Here is an 18997-nt window from a genome sequence, read left to right as displayed (position 1 = left end):
GAGACCGACTTCGGCTTCGTGCTTGTCCCACTTGTGTATTTTCACAACGAGTTGGCAGTCATACGTGGGTTAACTGTTGTTGCTTGCAAATGTAACTCGTTAGCTGGCGAAATTGATTGTGAATACTTAGACGAGACAAATGGATTGCAATGAGACGGTCGGGTAGTTTGCATGGCGACTCATGCACATGCCCAGCTTTATTCGGATTTAGCTGTTAAACCACTCCAGCTGGCTAGCGATATGGCTACATGTATACTTGTGTGCGTGCTGCGGTTGTTGTAGAGTATGGAGTCGCTGATCTTAGACATGATCTGATTGGCTCGTCCCGCTCGCAGTGTAATTTCCAGCCAATCTATACCATGTACGTATCAGTGAATCTCCGCCGAATTCTGCGCAGCATGACGTCCTGGACGCAGCCGTTGGGTCATCTGCGCAGTCAACTGTTGTGGGCGGTGATATCGATTGCCATAGTAACTTTAAACAAGACTGAAGTTGTCAAGTAACTGGGTGCCAGTAAGATACAGATAGCAAAGTATCAACCAGGTTAACGTGCACAATATTTTCGTTTTCTCACTTTGCACTTCGAACAAATGTATTTCTGAAATGTCTACCTCCACAGCGAAATTGAAGAAGCCAACTGTTAAAGTATCTCCGTAAGTCAACTTTCCAGGCTATCTTGCCAGCTCTCTGATGCCAAGCTCACGATAACGTTGTAGGGCAGCTCTATCTAGAACAGTTACTTTCAGCCATATTATGACTTGCTAGCTACCTCAGTACTATACTATATTTATACTATACACGCACTAATTACTTGAAGCAACCATTTTATGTTGCCTTTATGGCTGCCAAAGTACAATTAAATAAGTTACTTTGGAAAGCTACTATTGCTATGTTACTATGTTACGTAAGCTGACATCAGTTGCTTCCTTTTAGATCCTCCAAAGCATCAAACATATCAACATCTGGAATACTCAAAGTCAACCAAAGCACAAATAATACCAAGAGTGCCGCTTCAGTAAATCGAAAAAGTTTCAGTTTAGCCGGAGACAGCAAAGTTCTTGATAAGAGCGCAAGCCAACCAGCTAAGCGTGTTTTACAGGTAATAAATCCCCCGCACACAACATACATTCACCTCAATTGTCTACTAGAAATAAAGACGATAAAATAAAATATAACATAGTTTCTGACCATGCGTAGTTGCTTGGCTAACATATGGGTGTGTTTTGATTTCTAAAAAGGTTTTTGATGACCATGGCAAAGATGTCACCCCTCGTCCGCTCTACAACCCAGAGCCTGGTGTTGTGCATCATAAACAGAGTAAAATCCTCACAGCACACGACACTACCAGCGCCACTGCCTCCGATTTCCTCTCTACCACATGCCAAACTACCAATGCAAGTTCTGCTGGGCCCTTTACCAGGTAGTATCGTGTTTTTCTGTAATGGAAAATGTTGTAATTATTATTACAGTTATGCGCATCGGTGGTGGCTGAATGATGCATGACTTTCAGGTCAGTTTTTGGAAGCAGTACTGTGTCGAAATCAAGCCAGTCTACCATGGAATCAATGACTGACGAAGCTGAGGATCCATCTTCCAAGCATGACATTTCCCTTAGCGTTCCCGGTAAAGACTTTCTTTCTCTCTTAGAATGTCTTTGAGAATAGTTTTGCCTGTGGGTATACTACACAGTGCTGATAAAGTTTAGTTTTCAAGCCTAGAAAAAGGCTTGAAAAAGCCTGGTGAATATTTTATCCTGATTGTTCTTATTCTTATGTTTACACAGAAGTACAGGTTAGGAGGGAAGAGGTGAAGGAGCACATCAGCGATGAAATGTTGGATGCTGTAGTGGACAGATATTTAACTGAAACAGAGACTATCTGGTTGCTGGACATACCTGGAGTCGCTGTGGCTGCAGACTCAGACGAAGCTGTGACCGTGAAGTAGGTACACGTGTTACTCTCACATATGCGGTGATTCATGTGTTGATCAGTGATTCAAAATTTCATGTAAATGACATCCTAATTACTGTTTGTAAATAAAAATTTGGCATCAATATTCATTTGGATGTGCAGGTGTTACTGAATGAATTTCTCAGTTGGTTTCTCCTCTATTACTTGCAGAGAGAGAAACAATGCATACACTGAGCTGTGTAAAAACAGACTGGGGAATGACAAATATGTGGAAAGAATGATGCAGACTTTCAGTGGAGCCCCAAAAACGAAAGAAGTCCAGAGTGAGAGGATTACCATGGTGGATGCCGGTTAGCATATATTTTCCCCTTGATTGTGCTGGCCACAGTTTGGCAAGAACTTTGAAGTGACATCTTTGTTATGTTTTACATGGATGTTTGACATATGTTTAATGCACAACCTACCACCTACCACAGGTATTGTAGCAACTACCTGGGACATGTACGACACTTTCTCTGCCATTGGAGTGGGCGAGACCATGAAGTCCCCAGACACAGAAGGCTACCTTGAGGTTGTCTCAGACCACAGACACACCACGAGTGGAGGCTCGGACAGAGATACATCTCTCATCAGCAACGCAAGCATAGGTGACCACTTATTTTAAATAAGACTAAATAAGGCTCTAAAGCTGTCGTTTGCTTAGTGGCACCACTGTGAATCTTTGCTTTTCAGAAAGCAGCACCAGTTCACACATAGAGACAGAGACTTTTACCGGGACCAGTGAGGAAGAAGCAGACCCTCAGCTGATTCTCCAGTCTGAGAAGTTTCAGCAGGACTTGTTTGTAATGGAGAGGATTCTACTGGAGAACATCTTGCAACCTAAACAGGCTGCCTATAGGCAACTTCCTGTCTTGAGAGGTGACTCCTGACCCTGCTGTGTACATTATTACCCATGCTATTACAAACTTTCCTTGAATAAGGCCATATTCAGATGTGTAAAACTGAAAACTGCAGAAATGTTGCAAACATCCCTTTTATATACCGAGGTAAAGTGATGGGGAAATTACCACAAGCTTAAATTACACAATGGAATTCCTTCGGGAAAAAGAATTGGTATGTTTTCTTTTACCAAATGAACGCTGAGATTTCATCTGGTAAGTTACATTTAATGTCCTTATGTTGCACAGATCCTTATTCACAGAAATACGAGGCTGTGAGCAAGAGTGAGGGGAAGGAAGAGGGCACCCTGACACCAGCACTAGAGCGCCTGTGGTCGTATACCTGCTCGCTGACCATCGGCCTCAATGTCACTTGCATGGCCTGGAACAAGCGAAATCCGGTACACCACCTTATGTGTCCTCTCTGTCTAACACCGCTTGCTGCCTGCTGGCTCTGCTTATGGTCCCATTCTCACTGGGACCCAACAGTGGGCATGAACTAATGTACTTACTGTATCTCTGAGCACTTCATTTTCTCTTACAGGATATTCTGGCTGTGGGATATGGGCATTTTGATTTTAGAGACCAGAAACATGGTTTGGTGTGCTGCTGGTCTCTGAAGAATCCCATGGTATGAAAAGTTACTTTATTAGTTGTGCTTTATTGTCTTTTGTTGTCAAAAACTGTTGTAGTCAGTTTTTGACTAATTGCATAAGACCCCTACACAAACAGAGGTTTCTGTGTAGGAAGTCTTTGTTGAAGCCACTCGAATGAAGTGATTACTGTTTATTTGTTTTTCTGTTCCTGCCTTTGTCACACACCTTTTTTGTGGTCAGTAAATTTACTGCTTTATACTGCTCTTACCATGAGTCACAGGGCAAGCCAAGCCAAATGCCTCCTTTACACACCCTATCCCCAGTGGAACAAAGCTGTGGGCTCTCCATCATTAATCCCAGATGATATGGCTGGTTTTGACCACAGGCTGTATTGCTCAGCTTGCATTTAAAATGAGTGCTCTGCCAAATGAACCACTCAGGAGCCCTGAATGAAGCGATTATAATTCAGTCCAGATCCCTATTAAAACCATATCGACAAATATGCAGTTGTAATTACATAAACACTGAGGCCCTCTCTAAGAGACAGTGTCTTAGGCCATGTTGAAGGGCATCTCACTCTTTTTCACATGAGCGGAATTGCACATACCGTGCCACAGTGCCCACCAGATGAGCCGATCCACAAACCATGAAGACTGGTCAATTGCAATAGAACATGTGTTGCGCCTGCACATCGTATTACCATATTAACCATTGCGTCTCTCTTCTGATACCAGTGGCCAGAGCGAATATTCCCCTGCGAGAGTGGCGTGACTGCGTTGGACTTCTCTTCTAGCAGTGGAGGCCAGCTGGCTGTAGGAATGAATGACGGGATCATAGCAACCTATAATGTTCAGAGTGCAGAAAAAGCTCCAGTTGTTGACAGCAGGTGGTGCTGTTTCTTTGAAGGGTCATAGTCAATGCAATTTGTTATGCAACCATAAAAAATTACTGAATTAATTAAATTCAGTGAAAAGTAAATTAATAAATAATAAAGTTAAGAAATTAAACTAAGACAAAAATGAAGAAATGATAAAATATGAAATGTAGATCAATATAAGGAATATATTTTCAAACCCTTTAAAATATGTCAAATATTACAGATGTAGCAATTATTTCTGCTTTTGTGTCATCATTAAATTCACATACTGTAGTGGATAATTTAATGTATGAAAGTGGCAATAAGTGATATGTCTAGTATATGGGATATGTCAGTATTGAGTATATTCCTTATATTTTCAATAGTTAATGAAAAATCAATGTCGCACAAATGTACTTTTTGAGGGAAATGATGCCACATGTTACATGCTGTGAAAAGACAGTGACAATTATGTTGTTATGTAAAAGAAATGGTACACACTGTCCACATCGGCAGTTTCTCTTAGACACAGTCCAGATATACTGGAAAGTAAACTCAATTACCTTTTTTTCTGATGAGAGAGTGTCTAACCTGTGTCTTTGCTTTCCAGTGATTCCACCCACAAACACACGGGCCCTGTGTGGCAGGTTAAGTGGATTGAGATGGAGAGAGCTATGATGGGGGAGGACAAGGGAGAGTCTCTTATTTCGGTGTCTGCGGATGGAAGGATCTGCAAATGGTTCCTGAGGAAAGGCCTTGATTGCATTGGTAAACCCTTACCCTTCTCCTTCACATTTTAGAAAACTCACATCACAGCACGGCATACTTGAACAGGACATTACGTTATTGTCATTTATCAGACGCGCTATCCAGAGCGACTTACACAGGTCACAATTCTTACAAGTTGTCCATTTATGCTGCTGGATATTTACTGAGGTAATTCTGGGTTAAGTTTTGTGCCCAAGGGTGCAATGGCAGTACCACAGCAGGAAGCTTAACCAGCAACCTTTTGGTTACAAACCCTGCCATTATACTACACTGCTGCACTCAAATTAAAGCCATGGTTTTTTGTCAGACCTGATGAAGCTGAAAAGAACTGACAAATCCAAAAAGGCGGAGGAAAAGGAGGGAAAGGGTGAGGTGCAGATCTCCCGACAGGCACCTGGGCTGTGTTTCGATTTCCATCCTAAGGTAGGTGTCACTGGTCACAGTCACGGATTTACTCACAGAAAATCATTTTGTCGGTAAAAGTCCAGAAAAAAGATAGGGGAATCTGCCAGGTGATAAGGGGTTATTTTAATATTCAAGACAGTGCTTAATTAAGTAGTTATCAGATAGCAGGGCAATTATCAAGTATTGTTCTGCACCTGTTATTATAGTTCTGACTTTGTTTTCCTTTCTTTCAGGACACAATCCTGTACCTGGCTGGCACAGAAGAAGGCTATATTCATAAGTGCTCCTGTGCATATAATGAACAGTATCTGGAGACATACAGAGGGCACGATGTAAGCAGGATTTACACCTCATTTTCTGAGCAGGCTCTTCCTTATGTAGAGCTGAATATTTACAGCAATGTTCCCTCATCATGCAGGACTACAGCATGCTTGTATTAAGGCTAGCAATACCTCTGTCTCTTTCAGGGGCCGCTCTACAGGATCACCTGGTCCCCCTTCTGCCTGGATGTCTTCCTCAGCTGCTCGTCCGACTGGACAGTCCAGCTGTGGAGGCAGGATCTGTTGCAGCCTGTGCTGGGGTTCACCTCCGGCCAAAGGGCCGTGTTTGATGTCATGTGGTCGCCGAGGTGCGCCACAGTTTTCGGAACAGTCAACGAGGACAGGGTGGAGATCTGGGACTTGAGCATCAGCATGTGAGAGCCCTCCTTCAAAAAAAAATCTTGTGTTTCTTCTTTGTGCATGGTGGAATGCAGAAGATCATTTCAAGGCTATTGCATTTATCTTCAAGGTATTAAAATGAGTTCAAGCCATTTGGATGTCACTGCTTTACAATTCATGTATATTTCGGTTTGTGCATGTAAAAATGGTAGTCATGAGAGCCAGTGCCACATGTCCATATCCATTACATGTTAATATGTCAGTCCCAATATTTGCATCTAAAGCATTTTGTGTCCTCTCAGCTTGGACCCCACCATCGTGAGCTTGGCTGGCCCAGGGGTGAAGTTTACCTCGCTGCTGTTTGCCACTGAAACAGACTGTGTTCTGGTGGGGGACAGTGAAGGCCAAGTTGGTGTCTATCAGCTGAAGAACCTGAACATGGGAGAGGACACAAAGGTAAGCCAGAGACACATACAATCCACATGTGAGACATTACCATATAGAATCTCAAATTTCATTCCACAGCCATAGTCAACACAGAAATTACACATACAGTTCATTCATGTACATTTTATATGCATTTTATGCGGACAGATTTAGTTAGATATCTAATTTGTACGCACAGGGTCTATACACTCTTGAGTAAAATGAATGTAGAAGTTGTATGTATTTGACATAATGTAACGTGTACAGTATTCTGAACAGTTATCATCAGTTATTATTAGTACTAGTGCCATAGGTGCCCATGATATGATCCTCATGGGGAAATTATTTTGTCAAAAAAGATTTACAAGAACAGAGGAACCACAAATACGAGACTAAAACTACAGTACAGTGCAAAAGGGGAGAGGAGCCATAAATGCAAAACAAAAGATGCGATACAGTACCACACTTTAGTGTGTAATAAAAGACCTAGAACTCTGATCCGATCAGATCACCAGGACTGTGCGACCAATGGATAAAAAAGGCAGATTATCTTGAGGCATTAAAAGTGCGTAGAGCGGCTGGTATAAATGACTGCCTACAGCTTTCAGAACAACACCGAGGGGCAGTAAGGCATCCACTAAAGCTACTCATCTGCCTCGCTGATAGGGGGTGCAGAGGATGCAGACCGGCTTGCGTAATGGCCTTAGTTTTGTTTCTCTAGCCTATACTGCACTGTGGCTTCCAAAGGATCCAGAGCTTGCCTATAGTGTGATTCATCCTGGTGTTTAAAACCTGTTATGCATCACCACCATTCAGGGTTTTGTCATTTAAACATACCAAAATTGGTTGCAGTTCATGTTTCCAGTACTAATATATGAGTTTTACTGTGCAGACTTACTGCTTACCTTTTTCAGTTCTTGATCAAGATAATTACATTTGTGTGCAGAATGTGTCAATCTCCCGTTACATGTGATAGGTACCTCATGTCATATCTTCTTTCCTTGCAGGTGGATGTGTTGGAAGATATCATTAGGTCATCCCTCTCAAGCTAGGTGTAACAAGAGCACAAGGGCAACAGGCACCAGGATTTGGGGACATGCTGCTTGTGTGCCATGTATTTTTAATAAAATGCTGATACAATTACCAAGTCCACTTTGTCATTGTCATGGCAGTAATATCTGGTCAGTCAGGAAAGTGGCAGCCTGAAAGTCTCCTCTGGTGAATAACAATGAGATTACAGTGCACCTTATCTGCAGTGACCCAGCAACAGGCATCTTCATTTAGCTCCATGTCCACAGTAAAGAAGTGTAACATTTTAAAAAGTCTCGTATGAAGTCATGTGAAATGAAAAGGTCATGAGTCATTATGTATGCATATTGTCACTCATAAATTTGACATTATTTCAGAGGCATATTGCTGTATAATTTTGAGTAAAGGTTTAAATTTTGAGACCATTATTCTAATATTGAGACCATTGTTGACACACCTCAGTATCAAATGATCACCTCAGTAGTGTTAAATCTGTTTCCTTGATGGCTTTGCTGGCTGTGTTGATGAAGTCATAAGCAGGGACCCAGAGAACATGGATTCAGCTGTGACTGACCTTTGACCTGTTTGTGATGAGAGGTAAATTAGCGTCTTTATATGACCCTCATTATGGAACACTTTGCAAGATTAGGGCAATAAACAGAAAATCATCCCTGTACTAGGAAATGTCCATCATCACATTGTGCGTTTCTCTCCTTGACATTTAGAGAGCATTTTAATTGTCAGTGCTCTCAGAAACAACAGAAGAGGTAAGCAATGTTAAATCAGATGCTCTCGAAGTAAACAAGACACAACAGACCTTTTAAAGGGAGTGGCTGCCAGCTGGTTCATCACGGTATTTAACCCTTCTCAAATATGTCGCTATAAAAAAATGTACAATAGATCTACAACACCCCCTTGTTCATTAAGATTTATTATGTTAGGTGTACCTTCTCCAGCGGAAGCAGGAAAATATGAACTTGTAAAAGAGATAACATGATGTTAAGCATTATCTCTGTGTGGTGTCTCAGTTTTATTACTGACATTTCAAATAAAATGGAGAATGTTAGCATCTTTACAGGTTTTACCATTTTCATCAACCCAAAAAAATCGTGTTAATGAAGGAGATGGTAACTATGATCTAATATATCATGTGATCATGTGAGGTATATAATTCATAACCAGGTAAATCCATACACATGAATGTAAGGATATTGTAGGAGATGGGCTGTTCACATCCAAAATCTTGGACTACTGTTTAGAAAACATGATGTAAATAAAAATGGTTCGCTGGGGGCAAGCCTGGGGAGCACATGACCCAATTAGCTTCGCATTAAAGTGAGGTGATTGCAATCAAGCCATTAAACGTTAGGGGTTAAGAGGCTGTGGTCGTTTCCCAAAAGATGTAATTTAATTCCCTGTCAGGGCTGTAAATGTCTGATTGCCTGTTGCAGATCTTTTTTGGGATCCACAGATGGCATTGTTAAAGTTGATTGAAAACATAAAGCAATTAGGCCCGGGCGAGTAAGTGGTGTGGGGGCGACCAGAGAGGCAAAGGAGGACGGGACCAATGGCCAGGGGGTGGGAAAGAGGTCCAGCCATGTATATATATGGAGCGGACGGCCAGCACTGGCAGAGCAAGGCCAGCCCACCGCGTGGACTGTGTTTGTGTGCGAAGGTGCGAGTGCAGAGAAGCTGAGGTCGCCATGAGGGAGCTGCTGGTGTGTGTGCTGCTGCTGTGTGTGCTGTGCGCGGGGGCCCAGGCACAGGGCGACGTCAAGTCCATCAAGCTGTGCGGCCGCGAGTTCATCCGCGCCATCGTCTACACCTGCGGGGGGTCCCGGTGGAGGAGGCTTCTCAGGGAACGGGAGCTGCCAGGTCAGTGCCACCTCTCTCCTCTCTCACGCTGACCCACAGTACCTGCTGTCTTTGTGCAAGTCGGCATCCCTGTGCAAGCCGGGGCGTGAACATTCGAGTACAGAGTGCACAGGTTGACTGTAAAGACATGGGAGAGCTACACAGGCCCCCCTTCCCCCTTAGCTATTACTTACTTTTAATCCCATTTGGACAGGCTGATTGGCTCTGGATTTGTCAGGTACCCATGTATCTACATGTAAGAGCTGCATCGCCCAAATTCTGTTCTCTACGAAGAAAATGAAAGAATTTGAAAAGTCAGTTTGTTTACTGGATTCTTTTGAATTGTCCATTTGTCTTCATTACAACTTACATTTACATTTAATCATTTGGCAGATGCTTTTATCCAAAGCGACTTACATAGGTTACAGTTCTTTACAATGTTATCCATTTATACAGCAGGATATTTTACTGAGGCAATTGTTGGTTAAGTACCTTGCCCAAGGGTACAGCAGCAGTGGCCCAGCGGGGATCGAACCGGCAACCTTTCGGTTACGAGTCCTGCTCCTTAACCACTATGCTACACTGCCGCCCACTATGCTACACTGCTTAGGAAATGATGCTGAAATTAACATTAACAATTGAAACAAACAGAAATGATGAAAGTAATAAGTAGAAATTTGTCTGCCCCCCTTTGAATAAGCCTTCGCTGTGAAATCTAAGATACGTTCAGACATGAAAAAAAGAAAAGACTTCTCATGAAAACCCAATAACAAATGGTTCAATAACTGTAATGGGGTCTTCATATTTTTGCATTACTGATCACTTCTATTGTTCACTGGCTCAGATGAATATTTGACTGCCTTGGTGGGTGCCCTTGCAGATAAGGGGTCTGGTAGAACACCGCCAGCGGAATTCTGCTGTTATCAGATTATACGTTTCAGCACTGGGGTCAGACTTGATTTACTGAGTAACGGGACACAGTTAGCTTAGCTTTGCCATGGTCATTAGTATCAATTAGAACAGTGTTGACAGAATCCACACGCAGAAGCAGCAGGCTGCTGAATACGAATGTTCCAGATAACAAATAACGTACGTCTCTACAGAAAGGATTATGCACAACATTCAAAAGCCCAGAGGAGCTGCCAGCAATTACTTTTTTGGAAACCCCATTACAGTTATTGAACCGTTTGTTACGTTGTTTTCATGCAAAGTGATTGCTTTCTTTCATGTCTGAACATATCTTAGATATTACAGTGAAGGCTTATTCACAGGGTAATTGGCCAAGAGTCATATTGGCCATATTTGTCATGTTCATTGTAATTTCGTCATGGTTTTGCATCTTGGCCATTCAGGTTTGGGCAGCGAGGACCAGAACGACTTTGGGGTCCTTAGCAATGGTCCTGGGACAGAGCTGGCCCGACGGGACATAAACCAGATGCTGACGACCATGTGCTGTCAGGTGGGCTGCAGCAAGAAAGACCTCACCTTCCTTTGCTGAGGCTCCACGGTGACCACCAAACTCTCCCACAGACTCTCTCTGGCTGCATAACTCTTTCATATCTCAAGTCCAAATCATTTAAAAAACTATTCACAACTATTCATTCACAAAGCAATGTTTTCAAAGCACTCTAAATAATGTGAACCAGTTAATTACAAATATAATAAATTATGTAATTGTGTCTACCGTATACATTTAAAAGGTTTATGTTGTGCATTAGGTGGAGATATTGGAAACATATCTGAAACATAGAATGGAAGGGTTAAGTACCTACTTTGCATAAGTGGAATTCACTGTTTCCCTGTTTTGTGGCTGCTTTTTAAATAAGGATGGAGTCCATGTGTTCCTATACAGTAGATGTACTCTTTCATCACCACCCTTTTTGTGAGAAACAAAAAAAAAATCAATTGAATTCAGAGATTTAAATCTAATATTGAAAAAAAAACAATGTATTGCACATGTTGCTAGCCTTGTGTAATAAATATTATTTCCACCGCTTGAAATATGCCTTAAAATTTCTCTCCACTCCATAATTTTTACAGATTTAATGACTGACAACATGGTGTATTTATTGCTTTTAACTCCTTGTGGTCATACGATTCACATCAGAATTGCAACATTTCTTTTCTCTCATGGATCAATAATTTTCTTAAGATAGAGCATTACTACACAACTACACTACACAACTTTAAAAAGTACAAATATATTCACTTGTAATGGAATACAGTATTGGATGAAGTTCTTTGGAACGTCCAGTAGGTCTTATGACAACACATCAGCCACACAACAGTATAACATACTATCCAGATGGTTCAAGCTAAATAGTCATGTCACTCACCTCCTTCACACAGAATTATATTACTTTCAATTGTTTACACCTGTAATCATTTTACACATGCAAAAATGAAAGACACTTTCCAAGAAAATCTGTATCAATAAAATGTAATGCAAGTTCAGAACAGTTTTGCTTTGGTACAATAGTAAGGTAACAGGTAATCCAATGGCTGCCAGTTTTGTCCCCCTGAGGGGCACTGCTGTTGTACCTTGGATAAGGTATTTAACCTAAACTGTCTCTATAGTCAGCTGTACAAATGGATATGTAAAACATGTAAAACATTGCAAGCTATTTAAGTTGCACTCAGGATGAAGTAAACAATTAAAATTATCCACGTTCCCTCAAATCTAGTACAAATGTATAATATTTTGCACCTGTACCCTCTTAGATGAGAGACACACTAGTTGTTTGGCTTCAGCAAAGACAAGTCAGCTGACATCAAGGCAATGCCCAAGACTGTGTTCTCTGATTACAAGAAGTATATAATTATTAATCTAAGGCACTGCAACAAATTAATTTACAATTGGGAATATTACCTCAGTCGGTCATGTGTCTACAAATGCTGACAGAACTGAAGGACTGGTGTGACTGAAACTGCTGTATTGGACTTGTGAAAGCACTAGAAGGCAGGAAATGAGCATATGGGTTGTTGAAATTGAATAATTGTGAAAAATATCATCCTACCAACAAATCCTTTATCCTCATATTGTAATCAAAGTAAATATAACAAAAGATTTTTAAATTACACACCTCATATTACAATCAAAATGAATCTCGTTGAATACACTGTCTACAGCTTCAATTCTTCATGGGATGCTGTTCTACAAGTCTGAAACTGTTTCTAGTGGGATGTTAGAACATCCTTCAAGAAGGAAAATCTGTAGCTCTTTAAGGAGGCGGGAGTCCACTTTGCACTCTATATTCCAGAATCTCTCATAAAGGTTCAATCTTGTTTTGATCTGGTAATTGAGGAGGCCATGGAAGGTGTTTGAGTTTATCCCTGTGTTCATGAAACCACTGTTGAATCTGTTTAACAGTGTGTAGGGTGGCATTATCATCTTGGGATAAGGGAAGGAACATCTTGAAGCAACATTTTCCAACACAGGGGGCAGCGAGTCACCTAATATGGCTTTGTAGCTATAATTCTATCATGCAGAGTAACAACTGGACCCAAAGATTTCCATGAGATCACTGCCCATACCATAAAATTCCAACACTAAGTTTAATAGTTGGGAACAGGCAATGTGGGTTGAAGGCTTCCTTTTGGCTTTCTCCAAACATATACCTGTTCAGATGTAAGGAAAAGAGTAAAAGATGATTCATCAGACCATATTACTTTGTTCCACCACTCATAAGTCCAGGTTTTATGGTCATTATGCCAGGTTTTGCTCTTTGATCATGGTTGCAAGGAGTTTCTGAATGGCATCTCCAATGTAAATATCTGCTTTTTGAAGTTCAAGGTAATTTCTGTTGAGACTGGGTCACAGAGGTGTTAATTTCTGAGGCCAATGTTTTGTGATTTTCAGCAACTATCCTGTTAGGTGTCTGTCTATCCCTGTTGGTGAGCTTTGGTGACCACTGTTCCTCTTTCCTGATGTACTTTTTTCCTTATTTGGGATATGCCATTATTATTTTCAATGCTGTTTCCCTTCCCTGATGCATCTAACAATTTGGACACCAACTATCTGGATTATAAAAATCTCCCATGATCTCTCATGTTGTCTCATGTTTAGAAACTCACATACTGAGATTTATAACAGAAACATATTGGTAATTAGTGTTGACAAAAATATCAAAATACCTCTTCACCAAATATTCATTTGGTGTTTCCCTTATTTTGTCTAGTGCCTGTTAGTACTGTAAATACAATATCTAGCTCAGCTCAGTCTTGACTGAGCTAAATTTATCTGACTTTACACTCTGTTCTGAGCTCTAAAGCTAACCATTGCAAAAACCAAAACCTAGTTAACACATTCACAGCAAAGACAAAAAAGAAAAAAAACTTCAATATTCCTCACTTTATTTCCAAGAAAACTGACATCAACTGACATCTTAAACAGATATTACATAATGGTCATTCTGTATATTTTTAAAACTTTAGATGAGATTTTTCTAAAAGTACATTACATTTACATTAAACAATTGCATATTCAGTATCCTGTGCAATGGATAAGACGTAGACACAACTAAATTAAGTAACATTTATATAAAAAGAGAGAAATTAAAATATTTACAGAGAGGGTATAATAATCATACATTTTACTAATCTATAAGGCGAATAATATTTATACAGATGACTTTTTTGTTTCATAGATCCTTCTCACACATTCATAAACAGCAGCTGATCCACAAAAGTGGCGCAAATCTTCGACAAGTAAACCATACAGTTCTTAAAATAGTTATTATCCAGTAAGGCGTTTAAACTAAGCAAAAAGCACAAACGCACTCCCAGTTATTTTATTGCAACTAACAATACAATTTTACAAGGAGAAATTCAAATCTACTGTAGGTCTCAACAAATACACGCTTTTAAAGCCTTGATAGCTGAATTTTGAGTTTTTTTTTTCATTAAAGCAAGCATTAGGGAAGTGCAAACCACATTTGTAAGAACACATTTATAGTAGTCACATAGCTGAAGTTTGTATTTTACAGGAAAACATTCCTATGCCCAGTTTCGTTTATAAAATGGATCCATGTTTCACATATTTAAAGATTTACATGACTGCTTTGATGAGTGACAAAGGACACGAGCTTTAACGCATTAAACAAACTGAGACATGAGTTAATTTTTTACCAGTATCATCTGATTAAAAAGAACGGGCATCACAGAACACTGTAACAAGTTATAAAATCAAAATAAGAACAAAAAGTATGTAGTTAATGCCAAAAGCCACCAATTGAAAAAAATGATATACTTTCAATAAGAATTAAAGGGAATCCTGGATCGTAGCAGAATATATTAAAAAAAAAAAACCAAAGCAAAAAAATTTAATAAATAAATATTGTGCCCTTTTGCCAATTCAGAGGTTCAGTGAGAGACTGTTACCCATTCATGCACCAACATATGTATCCTATTGCTGCTGCATGACAATAGACTTCTCTGTACCTACGATAGATGGGTGTATAACTGATAAAGGATGAATGCCTATTGCATATTGAAAGAAATATCTATTCTAGTAAAACTAGTCCCTCATATTCATTCAGTATACTATTTGTCTAATTTTGCCATACAAATAAGCATGTAATTCCATTGAAGGAACCACAAATTGTTGAGGTATACTGAATACACCAGGTTAGTCTGACTGAGAAACAGAATACTACATACCTTATGGACTCCTGTTTGCCAGGTATTTTATTTACACTGTACTTCAACTCATATTTCAACAAATGATTTCCCTTCTAGTACATGATTTGACTATAGAGCTACACCTGCATGTGACATTTAAATTCAGATCTCGCTGGGTGAAGCAAACATATTTATTGCCTGTACAGCCCATTATTATCTGAGATATGTCAGTTAACTCCATTTATAACACAGCAAACAAAGTGCACAGAAATCTTTATACTACACCTGCAAAATTCTGGGGGATTCAATTCCTGGTGACCACCCCTTGCCTTTTTATAAAAGGGATAACAGCTATACTGAATGATTCCTCACTGGAAAACACTATTTGTTCATATTCTTAAATTATATAAAAAAAAAATCACACTGTGGTTGGAGTTATTAACATTTTATGTAGCAGGTTTCTATGAAAACAGACCATCATATATATGGATTCTGTTTTATTGGTTGAAAAAACAACAACAAAAAATAATAATAATATGGTAAAGAAATGTTGATTTTTTTTTAGTTATGATGGCATATGGCCATGTACAGAGCTCTGATGTGCATTTGTGACAAGTGACGAGAGTTGTGAAGTAGCCAGTCTGAGCACACAGAAACGTTCCCTCTTTCTCCTTTCTGATTTGTTCTTACTGTGAAGATGGACCACTTGGGGAATTTAAAATCAGCACAGTGTTATATTGTTTCTTAAAACAAAAATTTTATTTATTTGTTTAAAAAATAGTCAGGTTTTACTCACTCGAAACACCCAGGAGAACACACAAAACTATAAAAGCATTTTGGTAATCTATCTTCTTTCCTTTCTTTGTTTTTTTTTTTTTCATCTCACAGAGACCATTACCATATGCAAAATAAAGCCATGGATTCAAGCATTTGTTTTATTCGGCTCATGCTTTAAATGTCGGATAATATGCAGTCAAGGAGTCTGGTACAAATACATTGAGGTGATTGGAAAGCGTGTACAATGTCAAAAGCTGACCGTCCATGTTGTCTGTACAGCTCTGAACAACACTGCTTTTACTAAGCATGACACACCCAGGTAGACTTTTCTTTTTTTTTTTACCCCCCACCCATATATAGCTCAATTTTTCTGTTACACAAGTTAAAAAATTATATCTGAAATAAATTAAAAAATTATACCTCAGCATTATACTGTACACAGGTTACCCACCTACACAGATAACAAAAAGAATTAAAGTATTTATAACTTTAAGGGTCCTAAATCATGGTACCATTCAAATTCTAATCATATACAGAATCACATTTTTACAACAAATCAGTATCATCAATAAATTAAAAAATATAATGCTGTAATGTACTTTGAAATCTAACACTGCTGTCTGAAGAACAACAGAAAGGCTATTGACAATACAAGGAAACACCATACATACTGTACGCCCTTTAGGATATAGAGTACCAATTTAAAATTACACTTTTTACATTTTCAAGGGAAAACATTTTTTCAAATATTGCAACTATAAAAGTATTTGTCACTGAAGCTGCCATCTACTCTGTTATTTACTTAGAGTACAAATTCAGAGGCTGGACAAGCCTGAAGAATAAGCTAACACCACTGTTCATTCTCAGATAACAGAGCACCACTCACTTTCTCTTGCATTCCTCTTTCAGCAAAAGCAGTAAAGTATTCCTATCCAGACCATGTTTACAAGCCACAGCCTTTGGGTAACTCTAACTGAGTGAAAGGACAGCACTTTATCACCAAATTTCTAGATAATTTGTTATCACACGCCAGAAAATATGTTTAGTGATCATTACTGATCATGACTGGTGAATGATCAGCAAGTCTTTGGGTTTCATTAAATTCATTCTTCTTCTCCTGCCAGTGATTCCCTGGCTATTTCCAGGGCCTGTGTCTTAATGAGATGGAGATTACCTGTGCCTGAACCTTCAGCTCTTGAAGATTACACTTGAAAGCCTGCATGTACCCTGGGAAACCAGACACTGATCTCTGTGTCAGTGTGACACTTATGGATTGTCAAAATCTTTATGTGGCAGACCAGGTTTAAGATCCACAATACACAAACTACGACAGGGCAGAGACCAGGCTAAAACAGCTTTCAATATTAAATATGATAATAGAGAGGAGTAGAGCAAGCTGTGGCACGCTCTTTTACCCTCTGACTTCTTAGCGCCTTTGAATCTATTAACAGTAGATTACCTGCAAGGGGAGAAATTCAGTGACGTGTCCAGATGCAACCCCAAAATTTGGGTCTGAGTGCCACAGACTCAACAGCAGCTCAGACTGAGCTCCACAGTGAAGCGCATCTGTCCTGGCTGGCAATACAGAAGTCTATCCATAACAGTGTCACACTGCCTGATTGTTTGGATTCTATGCCAGCACAAGCTTCTGCACTGACATTATAGTTACATTGTGTTCCCTGCAGGATGGAAATTCAGTTTTTTTTTTCCATTACAACAATGCAAGCGTGTCATAAATAGTGATATTGTGTCATAAATAGTGAATCAACTATATATGGGCCACAATGTACGTAGCTTGGTCTTGTGCAGTGTCTTTTAAGCCAGCTGTCCTAGTATTGCACTATGTGAGACAGACCCTTATAAATTCTCTACCATGTAGTAAGGGCTAAGTTCTGCACAGGGTTATGGTTGGCTAACATTGGCTTGTTAGATAAAAATGTTTCAACTGTTAACTTTGCCAAGTTAGCTGGCTACATAATAATCTTTTCACCTTTATCAAAAAGCAGCTAGCACACAGTTCCATCAATAGAAAATGACAACAGCATTTCACTAGCTAGCTAACAGTGAAAAGGATGTGCTCCTGCCATGATATACATGAAAAAAGACACTATCCCTACAGTGATTTAATGGCAAGCAACTGAGATCCACAGATCTCTCATTTTCTTGGCAGGGAATCAGCACAACTCTCTGCCATTTGTTTCTCCAGAACAGTTAGGTAACCAAAGGCACAACCATGGACCCTGTTCACTCATCACGCAACAACTGAAACCTGCCAGTGTCTCTAGTCCAGCCTGTTAGGGACTTGGCAGTGGTATCACGGGTAGAACACCATTACAGCCATTTTAACACTTTAACGTTAGCATTTCTTGTCTGGATTCATTCTGATGCATTTGACGGTTCCATCATTTTCACGGACATTCTCCTCAACTGACTACAAGTACATCTTTACCACTAGCTGACAGCTTCTCTCCCTGTGTCTGTAAGTGTTCAGCATTTGGGTGCTGAGAAGACCCAGTGGTGATTGGTCAGGGCTGAGTAGAGAGGCAGCTACAGTGAGAAGGTTGACAACACTAAAACGCTTGAAGGAAACAGCCGCTAACTTCGAAAAGAAACCCAGGTGTTAAAGTCCTGCAATACAGATGTTCTGAAATGATACATATTACAAATACAATAATTACACCCTAAAACTCTCCACAATTCTATATGCATTTTATATAATACTGTTGGATTGGCCAGCTTGCCTTCCTTAAGTAATTATACAAAGGGTTGACAGTGATTCTGTTGGGATTGGTGCATCTGAAAGGTCCTTTCTCTTAACTGTACATCTAGTCCAATGACATGGTCCTCATTGTTTTGTTCAGTAGTGTTGATTAATTGTCAGCCATGTATTTTCCTGAAAATTACAAAAACACATAAAGGAACATACATTCAGTTTATTCTTAAATGAAATGTACGAAATGTCACATTTTTGAACAGTGACTTTAATCTTTTGAGTGTCTCATAACAGAATCTAATACTCAAAAAGAGTTGATTGTATTTATTTGGCTTTATATGTGCTATGGTACTTGATATTCTTAATCTAGCAAAATTACGGTGCAATTTACTAAAGTGAGGCTTTCATCCATCTAGAGATGATTACCTTTTTCCTCTTCATAGCATT

General features: G+C 39.7%; 3 protein-coding genes across 10 annotated transcripts in view; 2 read left to right on the top strand and 1 right to left on the bottom strand.

Annotated features, from left to right (window-relative positions):
* Positions 1-469: 469 nt before the first annotated feature.
* Positions 470-7610, top strand: dnai4 (dynein axonemal intermediate chain 4). The gene is made up of 17 exons (XM_036522604.1): positions 470-653; positions 934-1099; positions 1239-1420; positions 1511-1623; positions 1784-1940; positions 2121-2260; positions 2387-2557; positions 2643-2828; positions 3098-3249; positions 3393-3479; positions 4179-4330; positions 4911-5068; positions 5376-5491; positions 5707-5805; positions 5941-6167; positions 6435-6588; positions 7566-7610. The coding sequence occupies exons 1-17, from the start codon at positions 604-606 to the stop codon at positions 7608-7610; spliced, it is 2355 nt and encodes a 784-aa protein (XP_036378497.1). The 5' UTR covers positions 470-603.
* A 1680-nt stretch (positions 7611-9290) lies between these two features.
* Positions 9291-10939, top strand: insl5a (insulin-like 5a). Its single transcript, XM_036555438.1, has 2 exons — positions 9291-9462; positions 10794-10939. The coding sequence occupies exons 1-2, from the start codon at positions 9291-9293 to the stop codon at positions 10937-10939; spliced, it is 318 nt and encodes a 105-aa protein (XP_036411331.1).
* Positions 10940-14021: 3082 nt separating this feature from the next.
* The window catches only part of sgip1a (SH3GL interacting endocytic adaptor 1a), a 54521-nt gene continuing 49545 nt past the window's right edge, over positions 14022-18997 (bottom strand). For all 8 annotated transcript variants that reach the window (XM_036554724.1, XM_036554776.1, XM_036554716.1 and 5 more), the window contains one exon: positions 14022-18730. In XM_036554724.1, coding sequence (XP_036410617.1) covers positions 18708-18730 — 23 coding nt within the window. In that variant the 3' untranslated portion in view covers positions 14022-18707. The remainder of the gene's footprint in view (positions 18731-18997) is intronic.

Source organism: Megalops cyprinoides, chromosome 2, assembly GCF_013368585.1.
Source record: "Megalops cyprinoides isolate fMegCyp1 chromosome 2, fMegCyp1.pri, whole genome shotgun sequence".
NCBI lineage: Eukaryota > Metazoa > Chordata > Actinopteri > Elopiformes > Megalopidae > Megalops > Megalops cyprinoides.
Note: the sequence above shows the minus strand (reverse complement) of the source record. Positions and strands in the feature narration are given on the sequence as shown.